Below are 23,735 nucleotides of genomic sequence, written 5' to 3'. Positions count from 1 at the left end.
ATGTTGTGACTTGGAGGGGCACATCATCATTAACTCATCCTTAACTACTCATCAACTCCTGTGTTTAAACTGTTCATGTTGATGTTGAAAGAACACTTTTCTAGTGTTATTGAGTGTAGACGCACCAAACGGACATGCATAAGGACTAAGGGGTTCATGAGTAGTTAAGAATGGGTTAATAATGATGTGCCCCTCCAAGTAAAGTCATGACATAATTATACATTAACGTCATGAGTTCAGGATGGTTGAATTAAGCATAAACTAATGTGGTAATTAATACATTAATTAACAAACAATCATGTACTAACAGGTAATTAAGGTAGCTGTTATTCAGACATGGACTCATGTTGTAGTTAAAGTTAGTTCATGATTAGCGCATGTCTTAACTCATCATTAGTTCATAATAAAGCAATGTTTAATTTACATATTTACCAACACAATCTCACGGCAATTCGTAACTTTTTGATTTAGTGGCTAATTCGTATGAATTCGTATGATCTAATTCGTACAATTTAGTACGATTTGCTCATCCCTCAATGATGGTTGGGTTTAGGGGTGGAGTTAGGTGCCACGCCTCCTTTTTAAAATCGTACAATTTCATACCACTGAACTCGTACGAATTAGCCACTAAACTGACAAAACGTAAAATACTTACGTTTTCTTGTGAGATCAGGATGTATTAACACATCATTATTCATGTACTGTTATTTTAAAGTGTTACCATTAATATTTAAAAACAAGTTATGACTATTTTTAAATAGCAAGACTAACAACAAAACAACTATTAAAAAAGGCAATGGAAAGTGAAATACAGTCAATCACACCCTTTTGTTAGTATAATAAAATTATAAGTTGAGTTTCTTCTATCTTGTCTGTTGATCATCTAGATAAATAAATTGATATATAAATCAAAGGACAGATGGATGGACTAATGAATGAACAAACAAATTAATAAGTGAATAAATCAAATCATTCTGAAGAATTTGTCCAATGAGCTGCTCTCCACCCACCTGCATGAGTGAAGTCCTTCGACACAGGAGGACTCAAAGCACCTTGACTGTGGATTTTAGCCAGGCCAACCTCTCCTGTGGAGCTGCAGAGGGCATCAAGGTTGCACAGAGTCACAGTCATTTTCAAGATGAACAACCTTGTCCTCGTGGTCTAAATATATCTGCTGGATTTCCAGTTGTGCGGGCAGCTCCCTCAAGCCACCCCACGAAGGACAGATGTCAGCCTTCTCTGACCCTGTCACGACACACAGCTGGACGTAGAGAGCAGATCTGGAGCGGTCTCTGCTGACGGGATGTTGTTTTGAGCATTATGTCAGAGAGGAAAGAGTGTGATCCCATTGCACCCATGGCTGAATTCAGAATGAGGAGGGAAAGTAGGTTAATGGAAGTCCTAGTGAACTCTTCCTCTCACTTACTCTCTCATTCAGCTTTGTAAAGGCATACAGTGAGGTTCATTACGGTTATATTCAGTCATACAAGTCTTTCTCAGTTGAAATGCGGCGCAAACACAAAGCTTTGAGGTTTCCATCAGAGGATTTGCAGGCAGGTGTCTTGCTGTCTCGCTGTACAGTCAGTCGGTCACTTCACAGACTGTGTGTGTCTGTATGAGGGAAACTCCAATAGGGAAACGGCTTTCAGACTGACTTCCAAGGCAGAGTAACATCCTTTCACAGAATCAAGAGCAAATTAAAATAAGCTTTAGAAATAACCTGGAGAATACTGACATCCCTGATCATTTGTCATTAGTATTGAAATACCAAAATATTTTGATATTTATCTGTTTTTTTTTCAGACTTGTAGATGTTTTTTTTGTTTAGAAACAGACTTATTTGGTTACAATTTTGCTTTTTGGGGGGGTCAGTTCACTTTTATACTTGTCACCATAACATGGATTAACAAGTTTGCTATATAGGTATTGAGGCTTTGTTTATCTGTGACTGTACTACTAATGGCCACATACTATATGAATGTGTAGTGGCAAAAGCATATACCGTAGGTATGTGGCCATTATTCTTGCTTTTCTGAGTCATTTTGGTTTATTTCTCAGATCAGAATTGAAATTATCAATACCTGTTTAATCTTTACATCATTGTGTCACTTGTGCACATCAAAAAAGCTGCAAATTCCTTTTTACATCCATGCAAAGAATTATCTGCAATTCTCTGATGTTTTCTACATTATCAATTGCTTATGTCGTGTTGATTTAAATGTATTATTTTGGTCTCTGTTGAATAGTCTCACCTCCTCCAACATTTAATCCTTTGTAGATGGCATAAGTCTTTACATTCAAAATGGCTGAACGAGTTGTCATTGTATTTTGTCATAATGCATTTTTCAATATTTTTTATTAGTCTTTTTTTCTAAATCTGTCTACAGTTGGTAGACTTCTCCCTGGTGAATCTTGACTTTTTCTAATGAAGGTGCATCTCAAAGGAGATTGTCCTATGTTCACATTTCTACTTTTATTTAGATTTTTCTTTGTGCTATGCAGTGCTCTGCTTTCCTTTTTCACAATGACATGATCTGTCAACAAATTACGGTACAAACAGCAAAAAAAGCCATAGATTACATCAGAACAGCCCTCCAGAGTACACTGCTATATTGACAACATGACTAAGTAATTTGACTGTCTTATCCACACACAATGACAAGAGGATTTGTCATTCTGATGGCACTGACACATTCATTGACACAGAAATTTAGTAATAAGAATTAAGTAACCCTTGATGTTTTGCTATTTGTACATGTTGTTTTGAGAAATGCACTTACTGTTTAGCAAGTTTCAATTCTGATCTGAGAAATGTACTAAAGCGACTGAGAAAAACTGTAAATGATCAATTATACGTATGTTTAAATTATTTATTATATTGGTTGGTTGGGTTGCATTGCTTCTTGCCTCAAACAAAGTGCTCGCTTGTTTTTACTGTCCTATGTAGATGATGGGTTTCAGTATGGAAATGCAGGTTCTGAAACAATGAGTTGGGCGTATAATCTATAGTGACTTCAAAAAACAAAACATTTCAAAAGTAGCTTAGCTGCATTTAAACTATTTTTGCAATAAAATTTTTTAAGTCGAAGCAACTTAAATTATCATTCCTATCTCAGTGATAACTAAAACTGTCAATGAATCATATGAGGCAGAATTGTTCAGTTCAGTTATTTACTGTAATTAATATTGTATATACAGAGCAATAACTCTCCAAGCAATGCCAACATTCAGGCCCTAAGCTTGATTGATGTTATTAATGGGTTGTTATTTCCAGTGTTTATAAAAAAAAAAAGCCAAATAACCCCCAAATCTGAGTTTGTTGTTTCAAAAACATCTTCATTCTTAACAAACAGATAAATATTACTACAAATAAAAAATATATATACAAATTAAATAAAGGCTACCAAAAATGCTATATAATATAATATAATATAATATAATATAATATAATATAATATAACAATATATAATATAACAATATATAATATAATATATATAATATAATATAACAATATATAATATAACAATATATAATATAATATAATATAATATAATATAATATAATATAATATAATATAATATAATATAATATAATAAAGTTACTAGTTAATATTAGTGAATCATTTTATCATTTTGTTTTGTTGCATGATGGCAACAATAAATGGCATTGACATTAAATTCAGTTGATCACTTTTCCTCTTTTTGCTCATGTAAGATTTAAATGTCAGTGTTTAAATGAAATGCTCCAAGACACTCATTTACAAATGTGTGTGTTTGTTGGAAATTAATGGCCTAAAGCCCAAAGTAGTTTTTACTACACGACTCCACCTCAGATTGCATGCGCAGAGCAGTGTTTTTTGTATCAAGTATGTCCAACAATCATGTACAATTTAATTGATTTGAAGGATACATAAAAAGGGTCTAAGCACATCCCTTTCAAGGAAAGGAGTGCACTGTGGCATTGTGTTTCATAATAAATAAATCCTCTTTGAGAACAAGGGGTCTCCTGGTGGTTCCAGGCCTCTATGTAAACTTGCCAAGAGGACGAGTGCCAGGCCAGGTCTTAAAGTTCACTTGAAAACGACAGCCAGTGTTGTTAATGCCTGTAAAGTGCCAAGTTTGCTTTTTCACCTCTGGCTTTCTGTTGTACTGTGTGAAACAGGCAATAAAAATAACAAAATTTCTTCCAACCTCTTGTTAAAGACCTGCAAATCACGTAGACACCATGTATTTTTCATTTTCATTTGGTCATTTTTCAGAACAACAAAGAAGCTGGTTTGGTGTTTGTCAAAGCTAACTTATTGGATTTTTTTGTTGGATGGATGGATTGATGGACGGATGGACGGATGGATGGACTGATGGACGGACCGACGGACGGACAGGCAGGTAGGTAGCTAGATAGATAGATAGATAGATGGATGGATGGATGGATGGATGGATGGATGGATGGATGGATGGATGGATGGATAGATAGATAGATAGATAGATAGATAGATAGATAGATAGATAGATAGATAGATAGATAGATAGATAGATAGATAGACAGACAGAGAGACAGACAGATAGACACTTTTGTAAAGCACATTTCCTCCATTCTCACAGTTTACTGTTATCAACCAGGGATGTGACTCTATGAAAGAAGCGTTTATGCCAGAGCATTGTGGGAGGTGTTAATTGTGTCCTTGTTCGCATCTCACTCCTGTTTACAGATGGTTAATCATAGAGGTGTCAGTGTTGATTATCAAAATATAAGTGATGACAGGCAGTCTAGCCATTACACAGAATTGTCCTCTCAGTTGTTAACATAAAAAAAAATAATAATAAAATAAAAAAACACCAGAGCAGAAAGCTTTAGTGTTGAGGTGTCATTAATCAAGAGTGCTGGACGAGGAGGAGGGGGTTGAGAAGGTGAGATGAGATTTGGTGCTCAGGGCTTATTTTCAGCCTCCATCCTTGAAGCTAAGAATTAATCAAAAGAAAAATATCTCTCACTCGTGTCGGATTCTCGCGGTGTAGCTCACCTCCGAAATGTCTGGCATTTTCATTTTGTTGCATCAGCATCTGTACTGGCCTTTGAATAATGTGTACATTTTTTTTTTGTAAAAGTCTTCCAGAAGAAATTTTATTGAAAAATTATTTATCACAGAACACATCACTGATCATATTTAGAGCACCCCGCTTCCCATCACCACACAGACTGTTTGCAAGATAACATTTTCATATTTTATTTGCAAATTCTTGTTTCCCCGTGCACCAGTCAAATACGTAACACCTGCACTAATTACTCCCCCAAGTAGAGGAACTGAAACTATCAATGGCCCGAGGCCTAGTTGTTTGATCCAAAAATCACTAAATGGAGCACAGCATGAGCTCTATCTTGCTGTGAGCTTAAAGGGAATACTTCAACCAAAGATGTACATTTTGTCATCATTTACTCTGGCTCGCATTGTCCCAAACCTGCTTTGTATTATATCTGAAACAAAAAAAAGAGATGTTTAACAGAATGTTCTAATAACAGGGGCTGTTAAACTCAAAACAAAATCGCACCATGAAAGACTCATAAAAATGTTTTGCATTGTATTCTGAGTCTTACACGTGTGTGAAAAAGACTTAAAGGTAAGCCAATAAAGTTTCCATTTTCAACCTGGGTCAGTTTTTGGGGGACATAGTATTTGAGAAAAGCGGTACATGCTCGTGGTGGTAGATTTATTGATTTATTGATCATGGACCATGAAAAATGGCAAATCACAGATCTAAGAACAGCAGGAGCAGAATTCCCAGTGCTCAACTGGTTTGCCTGCTGCCCTTTTTGTTTACTTATTTTATTTGTTAAATTATAAAATGGTTATAATGATTCAATTATTATAAAACATTTATTTTGAATTGTAAAATTCAGTACATTTACATGTAATTTAAGCGACTAACAAATGAGGACAAAAGAAACACTTCAAATCACCAAAATACAGTATTGATGTCATGACAAGTTGGTTTAGAAGTTTTTGTTTGTTCTCCCAGAAACATGGAGTGTTTATAAAAAGTGTCTGGTGTGGAGAGGAGAGTGTGTGTTTCCTACAGGTGGTTTTTCAAGCCCTCTCACTTAAACGCTAGCATTTGTCTCACCTCTGTTCTGTGCACCTCCGCTGAACTCTACAAAAAGAAGCCTTCAAGTGCAGGTGAGTTTCATCTACTAGTTTTCATCACTTTAACTAAACTAGCAGTTATATATTATAGTAAACAAATAAATTTTGTAATGTAGTAAGCTTTGTACATTTGTTGTAAATTTGAAAACTTTTCAGGTCAGGTACAAGCTCTGGAATCCCAGTCACACATTCTGCCAGGGGGTGAGATGACAGGTAGATGAAAACATTATTATTAATCATTTATTCATTTTCTTTTCGGCTTAATCCCTTTATTAATCCGGAGTCGCCACAGCGGAATGAACCGCCAACTTATCAAGCACATTTTTTATGCAGCGGATGCCCTTCCAGCCGCAACCCATTATTATTATTATTATTATTTTTATACATACTATTGTTAAATATTGGGTATTTAATTTTTTTTAGACTGTTAGTTGCTTGATAGTTATGGTCACCTTCATTTTTGCTGTACAAAAAGTGCTATCTGGATTATAGTTTTTAAATGAAACAAAAATACCTTTTACTGTAGATAGGAAAAAATCAAGTGGATAAATTTTGATCAAATTAGAAAATAAAAACACACACAGACACCAACAGCAGAATAACTGTTTTTATTTCTTGCAAAGGCATGTGTAAACATGAAGTTAAAAATTGAAGGCATGTGAAGCAGATATTTTTCTTATTTATTCACTCCACCGCCTAACTCTACTACTGCTTCTAATTACAAGCAACCATTCATTAGATCAGCCTTACAATTAGCACTTATAAAAATCAGCTTTTTTTTACGACCGCAAGACATTACATACAGAATCAGCAGTAAAAATAAAACCATAATGGCTAACATTTGCATAAATAAGGGTAAGATTTTTGCCTCTAATAACCCACTGGCTTTTCCTCACAGTTTTTCTCTTTTACCAGTAACTCTTCCTGTTCTCATCCTAAACTGATGACTAACGAGTTTCATCTAGTCCCGAGACAGGCTCCTGAAAATACAACCCATGTTAAAATAAAGTGGTTTGAAATGTTGAATTCAATACATTAATCTGCAGGCCTATTGAATTACACACTGAGTGGAACAGCTAATCAAAATAATCAGATAACAACTCCAAACTCAACACGCTTTTAAAAAAGGCAGGTTCTGTTGTGGAATGAGAACTATCCACTATAGATGACACAGCACATGATCGAATGATGGACACATTTGTCAGTATGTTGAACCATGATTGTCATCGTCTTTTTAAGACATGCAGTACAAGTTGTGCAAACCCTTTTAGATCAAGATTCATTTGTAGGAAGCGATACAGGAAGTCATTTTTACCAACAGCGATTAGATTGTGTAATCAATGTCATATTATGAAAGGCAAATTCACTCATTCATTGTCTTTTTGGCTTAGTCCCTTTATTAATCCGGGGTCGCTAAATCGGAATGAACCGCCAACTTATCCAGCGTATGTTTTACACAGCGGATGCCCTTCCAGCTGCAACCCATCTCTGGGGAACACACATACACTACAGAATTTTAGCATACCCAATTCACCTGCACCACATGTCTTTGGACTTGTGGGGGAAACCGGAGCACCCAGAGGAAACCCAGGGGAACGCGGGGAGAACATGCAAACTCCACACAGAAATGGCAACTGACCCAGCCATGGCTCAAACCAGCGACTTTCTTGCTGTGAGGCTCAGCACTACCTACTGCGTCACCGCGTCACCTAAAATGTAAATTGATAACTGAAACTGTATTGATAGACATGGACTAGTGTCTACTCGTTGCTTGAAACAAGGGGTGCAATATGGATGTGTGTTTTTTCCCTATTTTTATTTATTTATTTCATTGTATGGTGAGCTCTGCTGTGACATGTGAATTTCCCTTTGGGAGTAAATAAATCTATACGAAAAAAACAAACAAAAAAAAAACGAACAAAGCTGGTCATTTTCTTTTCTAAAGTAAATATGTTGTTTATAAAATGTATAAGATTGGCTCTGAGAGGCATTTTTAAAAGAATATTTTAGGATGTAAGTTATATGTAAGAAATTGTAATTGGCAAACTTCAAAAACCAACCTTCCCTGACTTCCTAGTTTGTCAATAAAAGCTTGTAGACTGTTTTTTTTTTTTCGTCTTGCCATTCACCATCATATACTGTTTAATAAGTCCTATAAATGTCCTTCTCTTCACCTGAACACCATCACATTCCCCTCAGCTGATGTTTGTACAGACAGCCGGCTTTGAATACAAAGAGTTTGGCATATTGTTCTACGTATAACTCAAACATTTCCTGTTTATCTGATGGAAATAAATGAAATCACTCTCCAGTATTGACATATAGAGGAATTTCATATCACTCTTGTTTGTTTGTGTTTGCAGAAGCTCAGTCAGCTCCACGTCACTGCTCCAGCAAACAGTATTAAGGCATCATGTGAGCCTGCATAGCAGTTTGTTATATAGCACGTATAAAGGGTTGTTTATGGTCTCATATGAAATACTCTTTCTTGCTTTCATCCACGGCGTCCTGCAGGGCCGGGTCTCTGCGAAGGGCAGCATCTGCTGTCTCTGCAAACTCTGTGCCCTTGGCCTCATTGGTATGATATGTGCCCTTGTGCTGGTACATGTATCGCAGAATGACGGCCAGGAGGAGGAGCAGGACCAGAACCACTGCCGTAATGACAACTAATACACACACACACACACACACACACACGCACACATACACAGAGGTTGTATTTAACGTTTATTCATGCTAAAGGTAACTTTATTCTGCAAATTCTGTTAATTGAGCTTGACTAAAACATTATTCCACATTTTAGCTTTTTCAACATCACATTCTAAGTTGAAACTTAGTTATTGAATATGTTGTGTGTTTTCTCTGTTTCGTTGACTTATGTTTGTTGCCTCAGCTTAAAAACTTAAAAGCTTAAAAAAAGTTGAGTTTGTCCTAACAATTACTTTAGTAAATCTGCTACACTAATAATGGCTGTGAATTCCAAAGTGAAAAAAAATGCTACAGTAAAAATCTGTAAACTGGTTAATAATAAGTTTACTTAATTACAGTACAGTAAATTAACTTTCCCAGAAATCACTGCATGACACTTAATTTATGTCTTTTTTAAGTTAATATGGTTCTTTTTTTAAATTTTCCTCATCAGTTACTTACAGTGCTCGGCATATATAAGTACACAAATTTATCTTTTAAATTCGTATTTTAATAGGAGCCTATACATTATTATATTTGTGCATATACATTAGATTAGTCAGTACTGAAGGCAAATCTGGAGCTTATCTACCAAAATAACTTACAGTCCAAAAACTAGTACACCCAAATGTATATGTTCTAGAAAAATATTAAATACAAATTTAAAAAGGAGGAAAAATAAAGGGAATCAAAAAAAAGTAAAATAAAAGTGGGAAAAATTTAGTTGAAATTTTGTAGGTTGTGATTCATTTCTGTAATATTTTGCTTGAATTTGATTGTATTATCTTTCCAAATATTTTTGGCGACAAAAATATTATGTTATTAAATATATCTGTTTAATAAATCTGTTTTGTTTAAATGCACCAAAATACATTGCCTTTATTCACTGAGAAATGGATACAATTTTTTTTTTAAATGAGGTGTACTCAATTATGCTGAGCACTGTACATTACAGTTACAAAAGTCTGTGGTTTCATTGGTAAAGAACGACAGAAAATGCTGTAAAAATCTGTGACCTGGTTAACAAAGTTTTACTTATATGGTAATAACCGTACAGTCACTTTCCCAAAATTCTCTACATTTTTTGTTGGCATTACTGTGGTTCTTTTAAGGTTTTTTTTTTTTCTCATTAGTGATGTACATTAGAGTTTTATGTTACATCAGACTGAACACTGTTTTGACAGTGTTGATTTCACAAGTAATTATTTTTCCCTTACAGATTTTAAAATGTCTTAGTTAAAGCATTATAAGCTATAAAACAAACCAATCAGCAACAATGAGAATAACATTAGAAACTCTGAGTTGAGCATAATAAATCCAAAACAAAATTGAAAAACACAAAGTTATAAGACTTGAACCGAATGGCTTTATTAAGAGAAAAACCTTCAATGCTTGGTCCCAGAGCCCTAGATACTCATTTTCTTTTTTTGTCGAATATTTGTATTTCCTGACACATCTTTAGCTATATTCATTTTACCATCATTATATTAAAGTGAGAGGACAGGGAAATGAGGTAACAGTTTGTTAAATTCAGGTGTAAATTTGGCTAACGAAAACACTGACAGTCAAGCATCCAAAGCAAACCTACAGAACATGCTGTGTGTAGAGAACCACAGTGAAACATACAGTGCTAACAAACTAAATTAAACAATGAAATATACTAGTTGTATCCTGGTATTCAAAAGCAGTTGCCTGAAAAAGGATTTGATGGCAAGTATCATTAGAACCCTGCTGAGGTTTACTGATTCCAATTATTTCTGTGCATAAGAACAAACCCACACACTGATTATTCACGTGTAAATGAGCTAAAGTTAGACAACTGCGGGTCTGGTACTTCATTTATTTATTTATTTTTAGCACAGCCAGAGATCTTCTGAGGCCAGGAAACATCTTGTGGACAAATTACCTCTCATTTGTACAAAAATCATCCAAGCCTCTCTGACCATCATCAAAGTGCTATTCTCAAAATGTTCTGGTTACTACACGCTCTAGAGGCAAAAAGCATCTTTCTCCACTTACAGCCGTGCATTTGGAATGAATGAATTTACTTTTCCCAGTAACATATTGGTAATACTTACTTCATTACAGTACCTTAGCAATTTTATCAGAGCACAGTTTTGACTTGGAGAGCTCTTTAAAGCATCAAATAGTCAGCTAGGACTACATAGTAATCAAAATGGATATTTTCCCCATATGCTGCCTGAAGTTGTTAGTAGTGAAAGGTTTTGAACTGCCACAAGACATTTACAGCTCAGACGACTGGCTTAAAAACAACTGTGTCTAGACCTAAACGTCTATCATGTAAATGGTCTCTATGATTTATTAAGGCTTACAACACTTTTATGGAGCCTTGGCTATTTTGTTACAGCAATGAAAATACATTCAAGGGTCAAATCAAGTAGAAATAGTGAATGTATATTTTTAAATTAAAGGTAAAAAGAAAAAAGTCTAAAAGTTTTTAAACACTTACCTCCAACTATGGCTTCAAAATAAGGTCCCCCTTTGGGATAAAAAGAAAATATTTTGATTAAGCAAAATTGACTTGATAATGAAAAACATTTATGATATTAAAATATTTGACGGAGTATTGTCACTTTTGATCTCATGTTATTGACAAATTCAATCTGTACTACTTTTGGTTAAGACAAATATTGTTGATGCTGTTATAATATTATATGATATGGTACTAAGACTTTTCATGAGAAATTTTAAATGATTTGACCAAATTAAAAATGTAATTCAGTTTGTTCCACCGAATTAAAGGTCAGAAAGATATTCATCACACAATCATGACAATCATGTTTATGACACGTTTATGACAAGTTATGTTGTCTTGATAATGTCAAGACATCTCAAACAATGTCATCTTTGCATTTAAAATGACATAACTGAGCGAATTACATTAATGACATTTGTCATAAGAATCTGTTAATTCTCCTTCATATTCATAAGGTGTCACATAAGGTGTCACATTATAAATGATTATAGAGGTCTCATGAACATCTTCTTTAGGTATACAGTGTAACGAGCTGGGTATACAGTATGAATATTTTCATTTACTTTAAACAGAATGATCATATCACATATCCACTTGTTCTCTGATATTTTAATAATATGCAGCCATAATTTTTGGGAAGAATATATGCATACACACACTGTGGTGCTTAAATAGTGACAACTGAATTTAAATACAAAAGTGGACACCATAAATTATCACTACATGTGTACAAAACGCTATTCACTGCTGAAACACCAACACAATCTCACAGCAATTCGTAACTTTTTAATTTAGTGGCTAATTCGTATGAATTCGTCTGATCTAATTCGTACAATTTAGTATGATTTACTCATCCCCAATGATGTTTGGGCTTAGGGGTGGGGTTAGGTGCCACACCTCTTTTTTAAAATTGTACAATTTCATACGACTGAACGCGTACGAAAGTCAATAAACTGACAAAACGTAAAATGTCTTGTGAGATCAGGCTGGAAACACTGATGACTGAGAGTGGGGTAATCATAGCACCATAGTATGTTCTAGTGGTGAGTGCATTTGATATCTACCTTTTTTTTAAATATAAAACAAATAGCAAAATTGTGCTCTGCTCTGCTATCATGTTTAGTTTATATGAGAACTATAAAACCTTTGAATTTATTTCTGTTGATTATGGGCTTGTTCTGGTTTGTTTTTGAATAAGATCTGGCTACCAGAATGATTCATCTTTCCCTGTAATTTTCTTCGTTTTTCACACAGAATAGACACATCTCTTACACACATTTGAACATGTCATTATTAACTTGTTTGGTTCTTTTGCATTCTCACTGTGGTAAATAAATGTGGTTCTCAGTACAAGCATTTTACTGAATATGGAGTGTTTAGCTAGCTGAAACACCTAGCAATGGACAATCGAGAGCAGCTCTGTGGCACAGTGTTTTTTTAACAGCTGAGGCTCTAATATGATGATGTAATATTCACTTATTCATTCATATTCTTTTCGGCTAAGTCCCTTTATTAATCAGGGGTCGCTCAGCGGAATGAACCGCCAACTTATCCAGCGTATGTTTTACACACCGGATGCCCTTCCAGCTGCAACCTATAACTGGGAAACATCCATACACACTCGTTCACACACATACACTACAGACAATTCAGCTTACCCAATTCACCTTTAGCGCACGTCTTTGGACTTGTGGGGGAAACCAGAGCACCCGGAGACAACCCACGCGAACACGGGGAGAACATGCAAACATCACACAGAAATGACAACTGACCCAGCCGAGGCTCGAACCAGTGAACTTCCTGCTGTGAGGCGACAGCACTATCTACTGCTCCACCGCGTCGCCCCCATGATGCAATATAATAATTATTATTAATTTAAAATTCCAGTACTGTTATTGTAGTTGTATGACAAGAATGTCTGTGACAGGTGGTGGGTCTGGTACTTGTCCTATTGCATCTCCTTTATGATGGGATGGGTAACTAAAATACATTGAAATATTTCATGATGAAATATTTATTTAGGCCCAATCCCAATTCAATTTTTGTACCCCTACCCTTCAAAATCTAGCTTCAAAATCTACCCCTAAGAAATGGGACACCACTACAGCACCTGCACACGTCATCATATGTCATCGCAATCTCTTACTACTTGAGATCAGACGATCGCAACTGCTGTAGTTATTACAGTTGTTTTATTTCTTGTTATTTATCTTCAGGAAATCACTGAAGGCATATATTATGTTATCATGACGATCTAATGTGGCAATAAGACAGGATTACTGTGCATTTAACACCGTGGCCATATTCATCGCTGTAAACACACCAAAAACAACATTAACATTATAGCAGACACTGTAAAAAGCTCATTCCCAGCCAATAGACTTTTCTGACAGGGTATTCGAGTGTCATCGAGTGACAGAATGCTGTGGGACTGCTATACAGGAGTTATTATTATGGATTATAGATAGCGAAATTTAGTGGTTTTTATTTTAGCATTTTTTTAAAGCATGACATTTGTTTTTATATATTCATATCTTCATAATAAAAAATAAAAAAACAGAACTTTTTTTATTTATCTGAAGGCTTCAACTCCAAATTTACACTGGATTTTAAATCCTCAAAATGCATGTAAACTACATTCATAACACTGGAACCAAAAAACATGTAAAAAATGTCAAAACTAATGGCTCTTTTTCACTGACTGGTACAGTACGGTACGGTTCAGTTTGGTATGGGTCACCTTTATCAGGCTTGCGTTTCCACTAGGGTACACTTTTGGTGGTCGTGGTGTATGAGTTTCAGTCGACGTCATTCTCGCTCGAGGAAATGTCTACAATAAAGCTGTACAGGTCACTTACATATCATATGAGAAGCTCTTCTCACAAAACAGATGCTTCATACACATAAATACTTGTGTAGAAATGTTTATTACTAACTTCTCAATGAACATGAGTTGATTATAACTGCAGACAGCCTACTGTAACATCTGTAATTATATTAAATAACTAAATAAATGAACATATATAAACACATACAGCCCCTTACAGTCTTCGATATGTTACCAACTACAGAAGAACTACATATAGCAGACATTTCGTCAGTATTTAGGTTCAAAACAACACTAAATATAGCCCACAGTCAGTAAATACCTCTTATCTGTGTCTGTAATCTTCAGCAGCACATGTTACATAAGTTAGTTATACATGGCATTTTGTTCATGTTTGCTGAAAAACAATGTGCTCCTTTTTTTCCGGCTTCTCCTTTGTTTCTTAACGCTTCACTCTTTTTTGTTTTCATTCTGGCTTGTAGCTTAAGCGAATGACATATCTCTGTAAACCAATAGCGTTCAGCTGCGCGTGTGACTCCGCCTCTTGGTACCCTTTCTCGTGTTTGGTACCCTTTCGAAAGGGTGCCGAAAAAGTGGTACGGTACGGTTCGGTTCGGTACGCTTTTTGACAGTGGAAACAGCCATAAAAGCGTACAAAACCGAACCGTACAGTACCGTATCACTCAGTGGAAACGGGCCATAACACCAATATTAGATGTCAATTTGATGTCGTTTTGACATCAAGTTAGTGAATTGACATCAAGTCAATTAGCATTTTTTTTATGTGTTTTTGATATCAGTGTCTCCTGAGATGGTTGAAGATATAAAGTACACTTTCAAAAAAAATAAAAAAGAATGAAAAATCTCTTCTTAATTGTGCGCTAGTATTTCGGCTCATAGCCTCTGTTGATTTTAAGGATGAATATTGTTTCATGGTTATGTCCCCTCTAAGTAGCTAGAGCTCTAAAGCATTTCAAAATAAAAGTTCCCCCCATAGTAGTGCTGCAGTGCAATCAAGTAACTCTTTTGTACATCACGTCCTTCCACACTTCACTGATCCCTCACAAAACACATATTGTTGACTTTCTTCCAGGGTTGTAATAACACACGTGAATCTTTCATGATGCTTTGTTTTTATAGACAGCTGTCTCCCCCACTGTATTGCAGCGAGACTCATTCTCTCTGTCACCATGGGGACAAAAAGCTCGTTAAAGAAAGTGATTGAAGATAATCATGAATTATTGCTAAGGCAACATCTGCTGCCTTGACTTGACTTTCACTGAAGGACGGGCATATCAAACATGTTGCTTTCAAAATGGAGATGGATCTAGTGAGACCCCCAAACTATTTTTAAACAGAGGATAATGCCGGTTTGACCAAGCAGATGCCCCCAAAACATGACCAATTAAGCTCCCTCATTAGTGTCTAATAACCTGTTACATTGTGATTAAAAGCTCATTGTGATTTGGTGTTTACAGCACGATTATATTTGGAGTAATTAAGAAGACACAAAGCATTCACATTTGGGTAATGTGAAGGGCATGACGGTGTGTATGAAGGTGTAACATCCTTGTGATCTTAAATATCTCCTTGTATGAGTTCGGTAATTAGTTGTGCTTTAGAAACTATCTGGTTTTAGAAAAAAAGAAAAGTTCAAATTGACAAAACTCACAGAGGCTCTGAATGATTTATAAATCAATCAAAAGGTTTTCTCTCCACAGCGTCTCTTTCTCAGAACTCCATTAAAACAAGGAGGACTGTGATTTAACAAACTTTAGTGACATGTGCCAGACTTCTGCAGACGTTTAGTCTTCTGGACTCACATTCAGATCTTCCTCCATTCAATCAACGGTTAATAAACTTGCAAGTCCTGCAAATACAGTCCAGGCCAAGACTGCATGCTGCGGTCACACTCGAGTTTGAGAATGCGAAATTCTGTAGTACGGCGCTGCGAAAAGGGGTGGGATTAAACAAGATGATTAGACAAGGCGAGCGATTGGTCTATATTTGAAATTTCTGTACAGAGAGGTCATGTTTTGATCTTCGATTGATCTCACACAGTGACGTGATTTTGCAGGTTTGAGTTCACCAAGCTTGAACTTTGCACCGCAGCGAACTGCGAAACTTGTCGCATGAGCTTGCATTTCTGGTCTGATGCATTCGCATGCATATGAATAGAAGTCTATGGGGAGAGAAGTCCAGTTGGACCGCAGCTTAAAAAAAAGCACTATTGCCAATACATACAACTTTAAAATTCTCATTTTTTCTTCATCAGAAAATTGTACAAGTAGTATTGTTCCGTTAAATTTTACAAACTTTGTAGAATTGTAGTCTTATAGCATTGTAGTAGTGTTCCTTTAAATTCTTTACCCTGGAATGGTCTCAGTTTATCTTACTGACTGGCATCTGTAGAAACTATCTGTGCCCCATATACAGTCTCTCCATTAGTCCACTAATATGAGTTTAAAGGGCACCTATGGTAAAAAAAATCTACTTTTCAAGCTGTTTGGACAGACATATGTGCATGTATGGTGTATAGACCGTCATATTGGGGTGATATAAGCACACCCAATGCTTTTTTTTCAATTTAACAACATAAAAAACGGTGGACCAATTGGAGCGGTTTTCAAACTGACCGCAACTTTACATAGGAGAGCGGTCCCTCCGCTCACCAATATTGATTGACAGGCGCGTCATTATTTCCTCAGTTTGTTGATTCACGTCCGCCATTTTCAGCGTGAGTCGAAGCGATATCATTAAAGGAACACCCTAGCTCTATTTTTAGATGCAAGGCTCATTGGGCTCAACACAAGATCAATATTCTCCACATTATTGCTCTAATCGGAATTATTGGTTGTATCTTTAGGTAGGTTTGCAAACATGTGTATTTCTCATTGAGTCTACCTTATACTTCAGCCGTTTGCATTTCTCGCGATCCCAGAAGCTCCTTGTGATCTTAACTAGCACAGTTTTAGAATTCTAAACATAGGTTTCTATCGGGGTACACTCAAGTCGGCGGCTGGGCGCCGCGGATTGCTGCAGAAACCTATGTTTAGAATTCAAAAATGCATGGCGCCATGATTCGGGACACTTCATGTCTCTGCTGTGCCACAGAGAGTGTCTGGTGTGCCGTGTCGCGGCTTCGAGCGGCGCATCCGGTGCCTCAGTCAAAGTTAATTCAGTGTGCGTGGTTATTAGTTTCTGTGTACAAGCTAGGCACTTGAAACTAGCACACAGTTGGCTGTAAAACTGTACAGACGCATATGATTTTGTACTCTCTGCTTGGTCTGTGTCCGAGTCGTACATGTATGACTGAATGCTGATCCTCTCCTCCTCTTTTCAATCTGCCTGTCTGTGTTGCAAACACAGAGCAAGTCATGGCCCCGCCCCCTTGTTACATTGGGCGGGAAGCCGAAACTAGTCTATATGTGAAGCAACACACCCCTAAATCAGCGAACTGTGGACACGCCCCCAACATGACACTTTTTAACACATTATAATAAAACAATCTGAATTGTGTTTTAAACTGAACCTGAACTGGCACACATTAATATTAAATCATAAAAAAGAGGTAAACTATGTGCCCTTTAAAGCATGAGAGTGCCATTAGAGCAACCTGCTGCTTTTGCAAAGTGTGTGCTTGCTGTTACTTTATTTAAAAAATACATTGTATGAAATGACTCAGTACCCTCTTTATCATTAATCTTTAAATTGATGTATGGATGGGAGGTCATTTGCCATTCATTTTGCCACAGTGCATTATGAGTATTCTTTAGCCAATGAGTTTGCATCAGTTGCACATTTGTTATTGCAACAACAAACACAGCCAGTGAGTTCACCTTTACGAATGCTAAAATATCCTATGGTTTCAGCTGGATCCTTCAAAAGGTGTATGAAGGACACAATAGCTGGAGTGCGTAATTTCTGCACCATTATCTTCACAGAGCCGAATTGCAAAAATAATAATCACTTTTAAATATGCAGAATTGTCACAAACTTAACACTGCTGCTGTTTTGGATGCTAAAACAAATGAAGCAATGCTATCACGATGCTATAAAACCAAGTACTTACACCTAGTTAGTACAGTTTAGGGAATATCAGTCAACAAATGCATTTGCATATTAAATTGCAAAGCAAATACATGATACTATTGTGTTTTCTTACCCCCAGGCTATTTAAAATATAGGTGATCTTTTTTTCTTCAGAAGAACATTAATGAAGATTAAAAACATATACAGACAAAACTAAATTCATACGCGTATAGCTTCTTTACACTGAGGTCTTGTGAGGCAGAACGATCAATCTGTGCTAAAAACTGAACTCTACAATATTTTTACCTTTACTCCAGCCTTCAAAGAGTCTTGAGTGATGCCAGGTTTGTGAACAAATCTTTCCTTTCAACCGGTTCTAAAAATATTCTTTATAATGTTCTACTGAAGAAATAAAGTCACCTACACCTTAGACGCCCAGAGGATGAGGAAAGTAGCAGCAACTGCTCGTTTTTGAGTGAACTACACAGGGTAGTAGAAAATATTTTAATTATAGGCTTTAAATCATAAAATCTCTGACACATGGACTTTAAAGTGTGGGATGGGGAGTCTTGAAATTGTATGGCTAAAATATATCATGGCTATATTTCTCATGCAGCAGTGTGTATAGTGGATGTTAAGCCCGTTAGAAAAGATCTTTCTAAGTCACACTCAGCGAGAGCCACAGCACCCCAGGACGGATTAAATCTCGGCTAAATTTGCCATGCAAACACGAGGGAGCCTGTCTCGCCTGGAGGCGTCCCCTCGTTAGCCTCGTTAGCGAAATCCGCCAGCCGCTGTGACATGGAGGAGGACATCTGTGCTGCGTGGCCAGATCTGAAGAACGGCTTCTTCTTTTTTCACAGCCTGTCATGAAACCCGATGGGTTGGACCTGAAAGATGATGAGGGCCAAAGGCATTCCTCCCTCCCTCTCTCTCTTTCTCTCTCTCTCTGTCTCACTTCTGCCACATAGACCCAGGGCAGAGCAAACCCAGCAGCAAGACATTTGCTTTCATCACCTTCCCAGAAGTGGAGCTAATCTTGCCCAAAGCCGGCTTTTGAAGCGCACTGGTAATTGTCTCCCGAAAGGATGGGCAGCAAAACCATGAGCCAAAATGAATTCCAGTCCCTTCAGTTCTTGGGTGGGAAACACATTAAGCTGATAATTTTCCAGCTTGAATTAATGCAGATTTCTCATTGTTGCTGTGCCCAGTGCCCAAACTGTAAATCAGTCCAAATTTCATCAAACTGGAGAACTACCAAAGCAATGGCATTCAGCTCAGATGTGAACATTTTATTCACGTGGACAACCACCAGTGCTGTGGCTTGTATGCATTTTCCTAATAGACACTGGATAACACTGGACTAAAGTAGCCCTAAATTGCCCTAAATTGTCTGCTTTAAGACATACAGTGCACTGGGAATTCAAGCCAGACTCATGAAAAGCACGCAGCAATTGATATATGCTATAAACCGTTCATTCAACTGTTCAAAGTGAAATGCCTGGTGAGTGATGCTGAAAAGTGCATTCTGTGGCAGTGTTTTATTATGCTGGTTAATACATGTATTGCAGCAGTTTGGAAATCAAATGGCGTAACAGCAGACTGTTTCGCTTGTAATTTGCATGCAGAACTTTGCATGCTAAGTTGATTGATTTTGCCACTCCCTTTGATTTCAATACGGTAAAATGTAGCACAAAAGACCCATCACCTTTCTAGGGAGACTCTATAGTACATTGTCAAAACCACATAAATGAAGGTGCTTGTCTCATCTCGGAGGTGATGAAGTGTCGGGGCAAGCCTTCATGTTTCATGTAGAGAATTAACAGCTTCTCCAATGTCTGTCAGAAAAGCACTCAAGTGTGGCCAACTGCCTGTGCCAAACTGAGAGTGAAAACAGCCACTAAACGCCTGGCTAAACTCTCTCTTAGACACTCCTTTCCTCTCTCTCTTTTTTGTCTCTCTCTCCACCTTTCAGATGAATGGCTGTTGTTTATTATTCATATCCTTTAGAAAAAAAGAGCAGTTTAGAAATGGACAGGTGCACTTGAAAGCTGAAAGGCCATCTCGTTCAGATAATCTTTTTTCTTACTGTATATATACAGTTGAAGGTCAGAATTATTTGCCCCCTTTGAATTTCTTTTCCTTTTTAAATATTTTCCAAATTATGTTTAACAGAGCAAGGAAATTTTCACAGTATGTCTGATAATATTTTTTCTTCTGGAGAAAGTCTTATTTGGTTTATTTCGGCTAGAATGAAAACAGTTTAATAAAAAAAAAACCTTTTAAAGTCAAAACTATTAGCCCCTTTAAGCTGTATTTTTTCCCAATAGTCTACAGAACAAACCATCATTATACAATAACTTGGCTAATTACCCTAACCTGCCTAGTTAACCTAATTAACCTAGTTAAGCCTTTAAATGTCACTTTAAGCTGTTTAGAAGTATCTTGAAAAATATCTAGTCAAATATTATTTACTGTCATCATGGCAAAGATAAAATAAATCAGTTATTAGAAATTAGCTATTAAAACTATTATTGTAGCTGACGCTGATCGGTCAGCTTGTATTTTGTTTATTGTTTTGTATTTCATTATTGAGTGTTTATTGGTTTATGTTATAATTTTCCTTGTTTCCGGTTGGCTTGAGTCGGAGGTCACATGATCTTGTGTGATTGATTTAACCTGTGAGAGTTTGTATGGATAGCAAAGTGAGATCTCAACGCAGGCACCTGTCTAATGCTCCTGCTTATTCTACAGCCGGTTATCAGGCCCATACGGTAAACTACACTTTTGTTGTATATTATTTGTTTATTTTGATGTTCCTTTTGATTTGTGTTTGTGTAAAACATTCGGTTTGTTTAATTTTTTTTTAGTTTTCAAGGTGTTCAATAAAGAAAACGCATATGGACATCAGTATTTGGAAGCGTGGATTGTTTTAATAACCGGCGGGTAGCTACAATTATGTTTAGAAATGTGTTGAAAAAAATCTTCTCTCTGTTAAACAGAAATTGGGGAAAAAACAGCGGGGCTAATATTTCTGACTTCAACTGTATGTAGTATATAATATATAATTAAGTAACTATATAAAAAGGTATTAGTATATACTAAAAACAGCTAAGGGTTTTTCAGGTTTTAGATGCCGGAGACCCCCAAATGTGATTATTCCTGTGACCATCCCTATTCTGAAATGTAAAAGGCATATATATCTCCAACTACTATAGATCACAACAGATTTATGGTCTTATTTATGAAGTGTGCATATGCTCAGAATGGACCAGCTACTTTTCAAATGTGCATTTGTGGATCATGCATCACACACCATGAAAAATTCTGATTGGATTTTTTACAGAAAACTTCCCTCAATCACATTCTCCTCTTGTTTTTATTCATCAACGAAAATGTCAGTATATTCTTATTAAAGTTGTCATCATTATCAATTAATTTTAAGTAGTTTTTGTCTTGTTTTCTTCTGAAGAAACTTGTTGGTCATGAAAATTATGCGGAAAATTTATCATCAACGAAATTAACACTGGCTCAGATTTGATCTGAGAGATTATTTGTGCAGTGTAGTCAGATTTTTATTAATGAAAAATTAATCTGACCTTTTAATTGTGGTAATGTTGAGAGTGCTTTCATCACATTCTGTAGGCTACACAGTTTATTTAATGTTGTATTTCATTTTATTGTACAAGATAATTTGCAATGTCTTGATTTACTAACGCATAGTCATTTACATCAGTTATATTGGAACAAAATATGTTTTTGTGTCAGTTTATTAACGCTACATTTAAGCATTTGAGGATTCAATCCCCACAACCCTATTCCCAATCAGAGTAGACCTAGAATTTTCTTCATTGTTCTCAAAGATAATGTGTTCATTGTCAATTATTACTGCACTGGTCAGGATGCAATGTTTAGATATCACATGTACAGTGAATGGGAGTGTATGGGTGTTTTCCAGTGATGGGTTACAGCTGGAAGAGTATCCGCTGTATAAAACATATGATGGATAAGTTGGTGGTTCATTCCGCTGTTGCAACCTGAGATTGATAAAGGGACTAAGCTGAAAAGAATAATAATTAATGAATGTACAGTACAGTGCATACTTTAAATACACCTATACCAGCAGTATACTTTAAATGGCTTTCTTACAGCTGCCACTTACTATTATAGTAAAATACATTGTATTACAAAAACCCACACACTTCAGCTTTAAACCAGCTGGTTGTAAAATAAAAGCTCAAATCCTACTCTGTGAAGGAGCATTAAAAGCTAAGCAGCTTCCTCTTAAACAGCCCATTGCCAATGAGGACAGTGACAATAGATGATAACCTGAGGGAGCTGCAGAGCATCCTCAGCTTATAATGAACCTCTAACAAACCATACAAATGCTCGGTCCAAGTTAATCAACATATTTTAATTAGAGACATTTTCTGTGGTGCAGCAGTCACAGTCAGGAAGAATAAGACCACCACAGTCAAAAGTCTGTGTAGCTTCCTGTAAAAATGACTAATGGATTTCACACTGTTTTACATACTTTCTGTTCTTCAGAGGAGGTAAGAATGAGAATTCATTCCCACAGTCCTTTAGTAAGCAAAACAAATCCTCGGGATTCTTAAAAAAAAAGGCTACCCAAAAAGTTGTGTTTATAAAGAGTTACCATGTGTGAGTATGGACAAATGCAAGTGTGATTTAATTATCTGCACAGTATCTGTATACACAACACACACAACACAGATTATGAGAATATATTGGTCATATTTGGGAGTCTATGGGAATTTTAAGCTTTAACAGACAACTGAACCACTGTCTTCACAGTAATCTGATTGATGACTTAAGCTCAGAATTACTTGTAACCCCTTATTCGACTTGAGATTGTAAAGAGGAAATATTGATCAACATGTTATTTACAATGTCTGCAATGCACAGATCCACAAAAAGCAGCCTTGAGTGAAAGCATCGCTGTCCATCAATAAATCTCTCATTTACTGGTCAGGAGCTCTTCAGATTTCTCTACACCACCAAGGCTATTCAGACCTTTAAATCCTCCTCTTAAACAGGTTTTATGATAGTCATTTCTATCAGACTTGAGAAAACTAGTCACTATATTTCTACACTGCATTGTTGGGAATGGGATTGCTCTGCAAGATCATTTCAGAAAACTTGATGATTGAGGAAATGTGTCAAGGCTAAGAAATGCTCATCAGCCTTCTCATGCGATGACTAACCACAGCAAAAACTGACTATGACACAGTACAGTAAATACAGTAAAATTAGTACAAATATATTATAATTAGTACAGCATATACAGAAATCATTGTCATACCAAGCCACTATCTGTTTATCAGTGCAAAATGTGCTTGTGGAAATTTTCTCTCATCCTACTACAATTATTTCTTGTTTAGGCACTAATTTAACAAGAATTATCCTAAGAAGTTTAAGGTAAATTATTTAAACAACGATAACAATAAAAGAACAGCAATAAAAGAATAACAACATCTTACACAACAAACCATTTTATAAAGAAACAAATCTTCCCAGTTATACCATTTAA

General features: G+C 36.2%; 1 protein-coding gene across 1 annotated transcript in view; it reads right to left on the bottom strand.

Moving 5' to 3' along the window:
- Nucleotides 1-7,558: 7,558 nt before the first annotated feature.
- Nucleotides 7,559-23,735, bottom strand: part of gypc (glycophorin C (Gerbich blood group)) — a 34,568-nt gene continuing 18,391 nt past the window's right edge. Inside the window, exons 3-4 of the mRNA XM_056465261.1 lie at nt 11,299-11,328; nt 7,559-8,806 (exon numbers count right to left, since the gene is read on the bottom strand). Coding sequence (XP_056321236.1) covers nt 8,610-8,806; nt 11,299-11,328 — 227 coding nt within the window. The 3' untranslated portion in view covers nt 7,559-8,609. The remainder of the gene's footprint in view (nt 8,807-11,298; nt 11,329-23,735) is intronic.

This window comes from Danio aesculapii, chromosome 9, assembly GCF_903798145.1.
Source record: "Danio aesculapii chromosome 9, fDanAes4.1, whole genome shotgun sequence".
NCBI lineage: Eukaryota > Metazoa > Chordata > Actinopteri > Cypriniformes > Danionidae > Danio > Danio aesculapii.
The sequence above is the reverse complement of the archived record's forward strand: the minus strand, read 5'-3'. Positions and strand labels throughout refer to the sequence as shown.